The following is a 13,330-nucleotide window of genomic DNA, read 5'->3' on the forward strand; positions in this document are numbered from 1 at the left end:
TCATCTGCATCCTTTATAATAAGCTTTAGTGGTAAGTATAGCATTTTCCCGGGGGCTCATGGGAACCTCCAAACTTGCAGCCATGTCAGACAGAAGGTAGCCTGTGGACCCGGGACTTACAAGGGGCATCTGAAGTGAGGGCATCTTTGTGGGACTGAGCCCTTGGACCTGTGGAGTCTGACACAAACTCCAGGACTTAAGAGTTAGAAGTGGATTGTCTCGAGGGACATCCAGCTCGTGTCAGAGATTCAGAGGACACTTTCCCTAAGTATTTTAAGAGAAAAAGCTGGGAGAGACTACATGTTTTCCTACTTACAGTTTTGACTGGGAATTATATGGCAAACATCTCATAGTTATCTCAGAACGATGATTAAAAAAAAAAAAAGACATACCTGTCTGGGTAAAAATAAGCAAGGAAATTAAAATTCAAGGACGGAGAGGTGAAGTACACTTAAAACATCTGTGATAGCTACAATGAACCGATTTCACATAAAAACATTTTTTAAACCAACCTAAGATTTCTCCAATGCCGATGAAAATGCCAGAAAGTCCAATGAGGCTTTTCTCTTCAGTTCCAAATTTATTTACAGCACCAATACACGTTCCATAGACACCAGAGAAGAAAGTCAATTCCAGACCTTTAGGAAAAAAGCAGATTTAATTATACATTCACAATCTCCATTCTGGGGTCTTCTTCAGAGCTGGTGGTATTTGAGCTTTATATACACACACAGTAAAATTCATTCAGCCTGACATGGTGCTCCCCTCAAGCAGAGCAGTTTTATGCTACGTAGCTGACGAAATGGAATTAGCCACAAGACGGCAGTTGCCATGTATTTCAGATAAAAATACACAACTCAAAGAAGCAAACCCTTTAACCTTTCTGTTAAAGATCATCCTTCGGGGCATCTGGGTGGCTCAGTCAGTTGAGCATCTGACTCTTGATTTCAGCTCAGGTTCCGTGCTCAGCGGGGAGCCTGCTTGAGATTCTCTCTCCCTCTGCCCCTCCCCCTGCTTGTGCACCTGTGCACACGCACACACGCCTTCTCTCACAAATAAATAAATAAATGAAATAAACATTCAAAACAAACAAACAAAATGATCCTCCGTGTGGAGACGGGATGGGCAGAGGGCGGTACACATGTAAGTCTGTAATAGTGATTTTTTAAGTGCTTTTTACCCTTAATAGCTCTCCAAGGTTAACAGGAATGTAGGTTTGGAAAACCAATGTATATTATCCATCTACCTTTGCTTAAAGACAAAATGTTTTCATTAAACTTTTTCCCAGAAAAAGAAGTTTTAAAAATTAGGGCTAAAAAATTAAGGTCAATCAGTAGAAGACCTCATTCCTTATTGCTACAAAACTAAACTGAATTTTAAAGACGTTTACCATTTACTCTATTAAAAAAAAATGTTTATATCTATAAGGCAAATAAAGGTAAAAGTAATCACTGGCACATTATAACACTTTTTTTTAACACGATAGCACTTTTTTTTAAAAGATTTTTTTATTTATTTGACAGAGAGAGACACAGCGAGAGAGGGAACACAAGCAGGGGGAATGGGAGAGGGAGAAGCAGGCTTCCCGCGGAGCAGGGAGCCCAATGGGGGGCTCGATCCCAGGACCCTGGGATCATGACCTGAGCCGAAGGCAGACGCTTAACCACTGAGCCACCCAGGCGCCCCAATAGCACTTTTTTTAAGGATTTTATTAATTTCAGAGCGAGAGAGAGCGCACGCACACAAGCGTGAGCGGGGGGGGGGAGGGCAGAGGGAGAAGCAGACTCCCCACTGAGCATGGACCCCCCCCCCAACACGGGGCTCGATCCCAGGAACTAAGCCGAAGGCAGACGCTTAACCGTCTGAGCCACCCAGGCGCCTTGACAAAATAGCATTTTTAAAAGGAAACAGATTCTGAAGATCTGAGAGTGCCCCAGTGACTCCGGTAAGCCACAGAGCTCATTCCATTTCATTAGAAAGTATATGAATCCACAGAAAGTTAGAAGGATTTACTCAGGGTTATTTTCTGCAGAGCTCCATTTTGCCCTAAAATCACTGGGTTGTAACGAACCATGCCTCCCAGGGTTCAACCCTTGTGTAGAATCCTCCCACACTGAATTTGGGCTGGCCCTGTGATATGCTTTCACCAGTGAAATGCAGTCAAAGTGACACTGGGCTCGTGCCAGGCTTAAGCCTTCAGAAAGTCTGGTTGTTTCTCCTTTTGCTCTTTTTGGAGCCCCTAAGCAATCTGGTCTTCCTCTTGGGTCAGAAGGAAGGGATCACTTGGGAGGGGGTCATGCAGCCAGAGACTATGGTAAACAGACACCCAGCCTTGCATTTGATCCCTTCACACATGCAAAGGAAACTATCACGAAGCTGTGGCCCCAGCTGCCTCTAACAGGACCCAGAAGAGACCTCAGTTAAGACCATCAGAAGAATCATTCAGCTGAGCCCCATCAGTGCACAGAGCTGTGAGAAAGAATTATATGGTGGTTGTTTTCAGTCCTCATTCTCATTATGCAACCACAGAAAACCCAAACCGCCATTAATTCCCTTACCTGTATAAGCAGTGGTAATACTAAGGAGCAGCATCTCCTTGGTGACACATAACTTAAGAGACTTTCCTGTAAGAAGAAAACAATGTAAGACTGCTTAATTAGATTTTAATTACCCCAAAATTCTAAAACATTCACTCAACCCAGACACCCCTTGTCAATAACGCCAGTAGACAAATACAGTGGGACTGAGGTTAAGGATTCAGATGCTGAAGGGATGAACTAGATCCGTTCTGTAAATAAAATGTTTATTCCACCTGCTTAGATATATTCTACAGTGGTGTTTTCCCCAACACATTCTCCCCAGCTTGAATCTAAAAAAATAACATGGAACGGAGAATAGAAATAGGATCAAACAAGACAAGACTACGTGAACAGACTTCAGCGAAAGTTAGGCTAGGGGCGTCAATGGCTGGAAGGGTGCTAACGTCCCAGGGGGAGGAGCGAGTGCAGAGCAGCTTGAAGACTGGACTCCAGATGACAACTGCCACCCAGGGAGCTTGCTGACTGCACCGAGGCTGCCACGCCACTTCCTGAGATTCTCAGTTCTCTGGATCTGGGGACCAGAAGCTTTAATTCTGCATATTTGCTTAGGACTACTTTAATGTCTGTTTTTACACTGTTCAATGTGGTGGAAATCTGCAATGAAAAATGCAGGTCTAAAAACTGCATGTTTTAACTGTCTTTTTGAACCTGCTCACATTTCATAGTTTAAGGTCACTGATCTAAACTAGTCCTAAACGAAGAGTGGCTCCAGATTTTAGTTCTTACTCAACTGCTGACTACAAAAGTTACACAAGACACAAACGGTCTGTCCTAAATTTCGCCACATGCAGAAGAGGATACTTTTTTCTCTAATCTCACTGAAATGTAGTAAGACTAAATGCAGTAAGACATATTCACGTATTTCCAGGAAAAAAAAATTATGATTAATACAAGGTTTAAAACAATACTTTTAATTTTAAAAAATAACATTAGCAAAGCATGTTTGTTTTTGAATAATCAGAATATTTAACAAAAAGAAATTAAAACATAATCTAGAATGATACTGTAACGGTGATTACATGTCATTATACATTTGTCCAAACCCATAATATGTACACAGCCAAGGGTACACCCTTGTGAACTGTGGACTCTGGGTGATGATGATGTGTGAAAGTAGCAGGTGCATCAACCATAACAAATGCATCGCTCTGGTGGGGGACACAGATAGTGGGGGAGGCTGTGCATGTGTGAGAGCGGGGGGCTCTCCTCCTTCTCAATTTTGGGAACTCTCCTCCTTCTCAATTTTGTTGTGAACCTAAAACGGCTATAATGGGGTGCGCGTGGGTAGCTCAGTCAGTTAAGTGTCTGCCTTCAGCTCGGGTCATGATCCCAGGGTCCCAGGATCAGGCCCCACATAGGGCTCCCTGCTCAGTGGCGAGTCTGCTTCTCCCTCTTTCTCTGCCCCTCCCCCTGCTCCTTCTCTCTCTCACTTGCTCACTCTCTCAAATAAATTTAAAAAAATCTAAAACAGCTCTAAAATAGTGAAGCCTTATTAAAAACAACACAACATCATCTATTTACAGAAATAGACAAACCAATCCTAAAATTCATATGGAAATTCAAGGGGCCCACCATGGCCAAAATAATCTTGAAAAAGAACAAAGCTGGAGGGCTCACACTTTCCAACTTCAAAGCTTGATAGTCATCAGCAAAGCATGGTACCAGCATAAGGACAGACACATGCATCTAGAAATAAACTCACATTTACAGTCAATTGATTTTCGATAAGGGCGCCAACACAATTCAGTGGGGAAAAAGAACAGTCTTTTCAGCAGGACAACTAGGTGGCCACATGCAGAGGAATGAAGTTGGACTCCCACCTCACAACATAAATAACAATGAACCCAGAATAGATCCCAGACCTAAATATCAGAACTGAAACTATAAAAGTCTTAGGAGAAAATACAGGAGCAAATCTTTGCGACCTGGGGCTAGGCAAAACCTTAGGACACCAAAAACACATGCAAAAAATTAAACGTATAAATCAGCCTTCATCAAAAATTTAAAACTTTTGTGCTTTAAGAGATACCATCAAGAAAATGAAAAGTCAACCTAAGGAATGGGAGAAAATATTTGCAAATCATATATAAGAGACTTTTATCTAGAACACATAAAGAATTTTTACAACTCGGGTGCCTGGGTGGCTCAGTCGTTAAACGTTTGCCTTTGGCTTGAGTCGTGATCCCAGGGTCCCGGGATCAAGCCCCACATCGGGCTCCTGGCTTTCTCTCTGTCAAATAAATAAATAAAAATCTTTAAAATATATATAAAAAAAAGAAAAGAATTTTTACAACTCAGCAATAAAAAGGCAACCCATAAAAAACGGGCAAAGGACCTGAGTAGACAGTTCTCTAGAGACACGATGCAAATGACCCACAAGCGTGTGAAAATATGCTCTGCATCCTTAGCCATTAGGGAAATGCTGATCAAAACCACGAGACACCACTTTACACCCACGGGGACAGCTATCATCAGAAAGATAGATAAGAACTCAAGGAAGTGGAGAAACTGGAGAAACTGGAACCTTCAGATACAGCTGGTGGGACCATAAAATGGTGCAGCCACTCTGGAAAACATCTGCTGGTTTCTCAGAAGGTTAAACACAGCGACCACAGGAGCCAGCAATCCTCCAACTCCTAGGTACCTACACAGAGATGTGCAGATGTACATCCACACAAAAACTTGTGCACAGATGTTCAGAGCAGCATTATTCATGATGCCTACAAACAACCCATTCTGCAGAACATGCTAGAACATGGATGAGCCTTGAAACCATGACCATAAGTAAAGCCAAAACCATAAGTAAGAGAAACATGTCACAGAAGAGCACATATAGTACGATTCTATGTATACAAAATAATATCCAGGATAGGCAAGTCTAGAGACAGAAAGTGGATTAATGGATGCCTACGGTGAGGATGGGGGTGGTGGGGAGGAAATGGGGAGTGAATGCTAATGGGTACGGAAATTCCTTCTGGGGTGAAGAAGAGGTCCTATAATTGACTGTGGTGATGGATGCAGAACCCCGTGAATGTACTAAAGGCCACTGAACTATACACTTTAAATGGGTGATAGTACAGTGTGTGAATTATATTCAATAAACCTATTAAGAGAAAAAATATCATCTAACAGCTTAATGGATCTTCTTCCAGACTTAAAAAAATTTTTTAATAGAAACAAATTTCATTATACATACTATTTTAAAATTTGTTTTCACATAATAGGCAAATATTTTCTTTCCTTTTAAGATTTTTATGTATTTGACAGAGAGGAACATAGCAAGACAGGGAACCCAAGCAGGGGGAGTGGGAGAGGGAAAAGCAGGCTTCCCGCTGAGCAGGGAGCCCGACACGGGGCTCAATCCCAGGATCAGGACCTGAGTCGAAGGCAGACGCTTAACGGCTGAGCCACCCAGGCATCCCCTAGAGCAAATATTTTCTAACACTCAAGTTCATTTTAATGGCTAGGATAATCTACTGTATAGATGTACCAATGCCTTGCAGTGAAGTATTTCAATTACTTTCAGTTTCTCACTAATATAGACATCTTAGCCATTAAATCTTGACAGAAATTCCTAATTACTTCCTGAGGATAATCCTATTAGTGGAGTTGCTGGGGTAAACGTACAAACATTTCTAAGGCTTCTGATAACTTGCTGACAAATTGCTCTTCAGAAAATAATACAAATATATATTGCTATCAGCAATGTGGTCTTAGGCATATAAATACCTACTCCCCATAACACGGACAATTATTTTTTTATCTTTTGAAATTTGATGGAAAACTTTGAAATTTGCATTTTATACTTAAGCAAATATCTTCCCTGCCATTTTAACTCTATTAGGTTGTTTTGATAGACAAAGTTTTACAGTTTAAGCAACCAAAGGGCATTCTTTTCCCTTATCGTCTGAGTGACCTCCTTGAAAGGCTTTTTCTTTTTTTTTATTTTTCAAGATTTTATTTATTTATTTGACAGAGAGAAACACAGCGAGAAAGGGAACACAAGCAGGGGGAGTGGGAGAGGGAGAAGCAGACTCCCCGGTGAGCAGGGAGCCCGCGATCCCAGGACCCTGGGATCATGACCTGAGCCGAAGGCAGACACTTAACGACTTTAGCCACCCAGGTGCCCCTTGAAAGGCTTTTCTTTACCCAGTTTCTTCAATTACTTTTCTAGTTTCATTTTTACATTAACTCTATTTTCCTACACACTCCACTCCCTAACTTTGCTTACTGAAGAGTCTCTTTTATTGTATTTATTGTATTGTGGATGTGGGCCCGATTCTAGAATCCAGTTCCACTGTCTTTCTATTCCAAAGTGTTCAAATGAATTCACAATTGACTTTAATATTTATTAGGGAAAGTCCTTCTCCTTTTCAAAAATTCTCTTGGCTATTCTGATTTATTCTTCCAGATGGACTTCAGGATTGTGTCAAGACCAAGAAATAAATTTTAAAAAACTTTCTAGACTCCTATCAAACATATACATTCGGTTGAGGAATGAAGCGCTTTTCAGATAAGCAGGAGCCTTTTCTGTACAACATGCATCACAGCATCAATAGAGGGAATGTGATGATTAAGAATAAAGGAGGGGTGCCTGGGTGGCTCAGTTGTTAAGCGTCTGCCTTCGGCTCAGGTCATGGTCCCAGGGTCCTGGGATCGAGCCCCGAGTCGAGCTCCCTGCTCGGCAGGAAGCCTGCTTCTCCCTCTCCTGCTCCCCCTGCCTGTGTTCCCTCTCTCGCTGTGTCTCTCTCTGTCAAATAAATAAAAAAATCTTAAAAAAAGAAATTTTTAATAAAAAAAAAAGAATGAAACACAGCCTCCCATGCCTCCCCAAGACAGACAGATTACTTAAAGTTTGGACAGTCTTCTTCCTTCCTGTCTTCTCGTCGGCTTCCTTGCTACCTCATTACCTCACGTTGCTCCCCAGGGGCCAGGAACCAGCTCCTAAACCTGCCTGCCATGTAGCACCTTACATGCCTTACCTTTTTGGCTGCTTTCAAACTAGACAGCTCAACATCCTATTACTCCTGCACCCTCCCGAGCAACCAACTAGTTACGTGATGAAATTGTGCGGCCACCATCGTGTGAGTGCCTCATTTTATAGACAGAGAAGTTGAGGTGAGGTCTGTACATCCAGGAAGGACATCCTGAATCTGGTTACTGTCAGTAGGCAGCCAGGGAGAGCAGGTGTTCAGTAATGGTGCAGGGAGGCTGCATCAAGCCTCACCAAGGCTGGATGGACCATTCCATAAGTCTGGGGGTCATCTATCTCCCTTTACCTTGACTCCATGGCTCACCAAGCAAGCCAATGTGGCTTTCTAGGCCAAGAAGGGAACAACAAGAAAGGAATATCTACGAAAGGGCTCACTAAAAAATATTAAATGACATCATAAATGGTTAAAATGAGGGGTGCCTGGGTAGCTTAGTTGGTTAAGCGACAGTCTTCGGCGCAGGTCATGATCCCTGGGTCCTGGGATTGAGCCCCGAACTAGGCTCCCCGCTCAGTGGGGAGCTTGCTTCTCCCTCTGCCTGCCATTCCCCTTGCTTGTTCTCTCTCTCAAATAAACAATGAAAGTCTTAAAAAAAAAATGTGTCCCTGAAATGTAAGAAATACATGTAATAAAAGCCTGATTAAACAGCATGAACAATAAGATACTATATATTCAAAACTCAGGCTACCACACCCATAAGCCTTTTCTAAAAAAGGTGACCATGGGATGCCTGGGTGGCTCAGTCGGTTAAGCGTCTGCTTTCGGCTCAGGTCATGATCCCAGGGTCCTGGGATCGAGTCCCGAGTTGGGCTCCCTGCTCAGTGGGGAGCCTGCTTCTCCCTCTCCCACTCTCCCTGCTTGTGTTCCCTCTCTGTCTCTGACAAGTAAATACAGAAAATCTTAAAAAAATAAAAAATAAAAGAGGCGACCACATGAATTCTTGGCTAGAAGTTGTGTGCTTTGTGTCATCTGACTTAGGCCATGGCTGATTAGATCAAGAATTTGCACCCTAGCCCAAGGCAACCTATAGACTACCCACAAGCACAGAGCGTAAGATAAGGCCAAGGGGCCTAACTGAAACAACATGGCCCCTAAAAGGCTGCTCCCCACTAGACAGTGGTCAGAGTCTCTCTCCTTTGGAGACAAAGAGGCTGAGAGAGCTACAGGCAGAAGCACAGAATTGGCCCACATCAGGCCGTACGAGAACCAGAAGCCATGTTTGCCAGTTTCTGAAGGAACCACAAGATGGCCATTATGGGAATCACTGGCTTTGCCTGTCACAGTCAGGGCTCGAATCCCAGCTCAGCAGGGTACTAGCTATCTGACCTTGGGTAAATAATTTCTTTAGCTAAGCCTCAATTCTCTCTTATATAAAATGGAGAGAATGGTAGGTGTGTGTTCTAGGATACTCACAGAGCGGTTGGGAGAATAACAAAATAAACACGTAGGGAGGCGTAGCCAGGAAGAACCCTCCGCAGACAAGCCCAACTGTTCTTCCAAACTCGGTTCTGAGGAGATGGTCTGTGTGTCCTCACTGCCTTGTCAAGCACCAGTCCCTGATTTCTCTGCACCTCCCTGTGCCTCCCCCAAACGGCACCAGGCCGGGCACTCAGGTTCCCGTCCATCCCGCACACACCCCAGTTAGAGACACTGGCTGAGACGACTACTGGACTGCAGAGCCGCATACCTGGAAGAATGAAAACACTGGAGGATCGTCAATCCAAAGTTAGCGGGGAAAGGGGGAAAGGCAAATGTTGTAGCTGTTCCTGAACAGCTCTTGCATTTCCAACACAGAAAATACTTACTGAACGCATCTACTGCTTTTCCCATAGTACTCTGTGCAGACCTGAAAAAATAAAACAAAATATCAAAGTGTTTTCCCCTGAAAACTGAAAAGAGAACTAAAATGCTATCATATTTTCATTGACGTTCGTCAAAGCTCCGTCCTCTACGTGGTCCGGCAAACATTTCCATTGCCTACAATGCTCCTCGCTCCAGGGTGTCCCTCTGGGACCCCATCCTTGCCTCAGAGAACCAGGTGAAAGCGCCACCTCCGTGACCCTTTATTAACAGCCAAACACAATTCTCTCATACTAAGCTGAAAGCACACATCCACGCGTGTCCTTCTCAGAAAGGATACTTCAGGCAGGACAGAAATCTCCTCCACCCTGCTATTCTCATACCGTAAAAACACCTTGTAAGAGCTCAATTTCCCTCCAGTCTGACTCCTTCAAAACTAAGTTGTGCAGTGTGAAAACTCTTCAACAGCAACACCAGCACCCATGCCCCACAGCTTGGTGCAGGAAAAGGTAGGGGTCAAAAATGTGTGCTTCAGAGTCTGCGCTGTACTTTGCCACTTCTTCGTCATATGGTTTTTAGACAAGTTACCCCATGCCTCCAAGTTTCACCTCCCAGTTTATAAAATAGGGGTGCTACCACTTAACCAAAAGAATTTAATGAGACCATGTAGCTAAAGTGTAAGTTGTTTAATGTGATTATGGTAAAGACATTTATAAAAGATTATGTTTCTTACTCTGCCTGCCAATAGGGTAATATCTACTCCTCTGCCATCTTTAAACGTTTTTACAAAAAAGAAAAAAAAAGAAACCTCATAGAGATCTAGCTGACTTATATAAATGAATTAGCGACACAAAAAAGGTAGTCTGTTCTAAACAACAGGAAAAACCTTTTTTCCCCCCACCATAAAAACTCACGTCTTCCCTGGAAGCAAAAACTCTTTAGACTCCAAGTAACTGATAGTACTCTTGTAGTTGGATAGGATCAGGTATAGGATTCTGGTATTTTATATTTCAAGCCCCAAATTAAGTAGGAACCAATTTATATACTCTATAGACTATTAAAATACAATTAAGCCAGCCAGCACTCAGGTGCAAATCATTCCCCATTCAATTCAATGAGATATTAAAGGGAGCCATTTCTAGTAGGATACTAGATAAATAAGGCGATAAAATAAGACGATCCCCAGGTCGTGCAAGGATGGAGGGCGCAAAGTGAGACCACATTCATTCCCTCTCAAACCCTCCAATACCTTCCCATTTCACTTACCGCTCTAAGGTCTCGACTTTGGAGGGTAGCAGAATGTGCCACCCCAAAACATGCTTTAGTATATTGATTATGTTGAGCTGTAGGCACTCAAAAAACAGCAAATATGGGTACAGGCTTTCTTTGAACTCCCCTCATCTGCCTAAAGAAAGATCCTCCAAAAGGAACTCAACTGTTATAAATCATCTCTGGGAGTTTCATCAGACAGGGAAGATTGGCTCTTGTCATAAGAGAGGAGACCAGACATCAACAGTATGTATGTCACAAACTATCCTATCTCCCATCTATTCTTCTACGGGTCTGGTTCATCTTTCCAAAAAATCATTTACTCTCCTGTAAGAGGCCTACATTCCTCCTCCCCTTTCCCTATTTAGAGAGTATATAAAGCTTAAATTCTAAGCCATCCTGGGGAATTACTCATTTTCCCCTAGGTTTCCTTCATGTATACGTGAGGCATACGTGTTAATAAACTTCTGATTGCTTTTTTTTTCTTATTAATCTTATTATAGGGGGTCTCAACTAAGAACACAGGAGAGTAAAGGGAAAATTACTTTTCATCCCCTACAACTTAAATGTTACCTTCTCAGCCTTCCCCGGCAACTCCATCTATAATTTTACATATATACACATTTATGCATATATATGTGTGTGTTATATATAAATAAATGTTATAATATTAAATTGCAAGCCAGCCCCCCCACCTCCAGCCCATACTTCTATACCCTCCTCTCCTTTACACTTCTGTGTTCTAATATCAGATGTCTAAGAGGTAAGGGTTCTTCTTTTGGGGGGTAATAAAAATATTCTAACATTCGTTGTGGCAATGAACACACACTTCTGTGAATACCCTAAAAGTCACTGAATTATACACTTTTTTTTTTTGAGAGAGAGAGCACGAGCATGGGGGTGGGAGGGGAGAGGGAGAAAGAGAATCTTAAGCAGGTTATATGCCCAGCACAGAGCCCAATGCAGGGCTCAGTCTCAGAACCCTGAGACAAAATCAAGAGTCAGACCCTTAACCAACTGAGCCACCCAGGCACCTCTGAACTGTACACTTTATTTTTATTTTTTTTTAATTTTATTTATTTATTTGACAGAAAGAGACACAGCGAGAGAGGGAACACAAGCAGGGGGAGGGGGAGAGGGAGAAGCAGGCTTCCCGCTGAGCAGGGAGCCCGATGCGGGGCTCGATCCCAGAACCCTGGGATCATGACCTGAGCTAAAGGCAGACGCTTAACGACTGAGCCACCCAGGCGCCCCTGAACTGTACACTGTAAATGGGTAAATTGCACAGCATGTGAATTATAGCTCAATAAAAACTGTTTTTATTTTTTATTTTTTTTTAAAGATTTTATTTATTTATTTGACAGAGAGAGACAGCGAGAGAGGGAACACAAGCAGGGGGAGTGGGAGAGGGAGAAGCAGGCTTCCCGCGGAGCAGGGAGCCCGATGCGGGGCTCGATCCCAGAACCCTGAGATCATGACCTGAGCCGAAGGCAGTCGCTTAACCAACTGAGCCACCCAGGCGCCCCCAAAAACTGTTTTTAAAAAGAATTCCTACTTCTCTCTCACCCACTAGGCAGCTCCATGAGTGCACGAACATCTCTCTGTTTGTTCAACAAAACACCCTCCAAACAATGCCTGGAATAGACACTCAAACACAGACCGAAGGGAAGGAGGGAAGCAGGGGCCAGAGACGCAACTGCCGAGAAAGAAATTCCTAGAGATCACCCAGCTCACAGGGCCTCATACGTGCAAATTACACATACCGGGACCACTCAGGTAGGACACTGAGCTGCCTCTCTGCATCCTCAAATCATCTTCTTTAAGGCCTTTAGTGGAATCCTTTAAAATCAGATCCTACTTTTTCCTTCAATGGCTTTTTTTTGAGGGTGGTTTGGGGGCAGAGGGAGAAAGAGAATCTCAAGCAGAACCCCCTCCTGCCCTGTGCTGAGAGCAGAGCCCGACACCGGGCTTGATCTCAGGACACTGAGATCATGACCTGAGCCCAAAATCGAGAGTCGGATGCTCAACTAAGCCACCCAGGCACCTCCCTTCAATGGCTTCTAATCACACCAATAGAACCTGCGCTCCTGCAGAGCCTCCCAGAATCGACTCCCTGACTACTGCAGATACTCCTACTTCCACTCCCTCCCTGTGCCGAGTCCCACAGGCCTCCCTGCAGCCCTGGCACCCACCGCACCCCTTCCCACCAGCTGGCCTTGGCAATGGCCATCAGCGGATCGTCCCACCTCACCAGTAAGGCCTCAGGGAGCCACCCAGCCCTCCATCACCTCCCCCTTTCGCTGCCTTCTCGAGCACTTACTTTGCAGTTTTACACGTGTATGATCTACACCCACTCCAAAATTAAGTCACACGAGAACAGGGACTCATCTATCTTGTTCACTGCTGTATCCCTCAGGTTTAGAAGGGGGCTGGCAAAGAGTCTGTGCTATTTATAGAATAAAGACAAGGAAGCTTCAAGTTTGGGATACAATTCAGGGAGAGAAAATGCTAAAAGGACAGAGCAATACTCCTCAGCACTGCACCTTCTCAGTTATACAATCCTCTATCTATCCACAAAGTTCCTTGAAAATGGGTAGGCTGTATTTGTCTGCACAGCACCAACATCTGACATTTGCTAAACAGGTGTTTTAATTTTTGCTGAATCTGTGG

The 13,330-nt window shown here is 43.5% G+C and overlaps 1 protein-coding gene across 1 annotated transcript in view; it reads right to left on the reverse strand.

Annotated features, from left to right (window-relative positions):
- MFSD11 (major facilitator superfamily domain containing 11) overlaps positions 1 to 13,330 on the reverse strand; it is a 28,310-nt gene that overhangs the window by 7,207 nt on the left and 7,773 nt on the right. The window contains exons 9-11 of the mRNA XM_028112747.2: positions 9,397 to 9,437; positions 2,559 to 2,624; positions 513 to 638 (exon numbers count right to left, since the gene is read on the reverse strand). Coding sequence (XP_027968548.1) covers positions 513 to 638; positions 2,559 to 2,624; positions 9,397 to 9,437 — 233 coding nt within the window. The remainder of the gene's footprint in view (positions 1 to 512; positions 639 to 2,558; positions 2,625 to 9,396; positions 9,438 to 13,330) is intronic.

The sequence above is a fragment of the Eumetopias jubatus genome, unplaced genomic scaffold (genome assembly GCF_037043125.1).
Source record: "Eumetopias jubatus isolate StellerSeaLion01/CBP00866 unplaced genomic scaffold, mEumJub1_p1.0 scaffold_10, whole genome shotgun sequence".
NCBI classification, from domain to species: domain Eukaryota; kingdom Metazoa; phylum Chordata; class Mammalia; order Carnivora; family Otariidae; genus Eumetopias; species Eumetopias jubatus.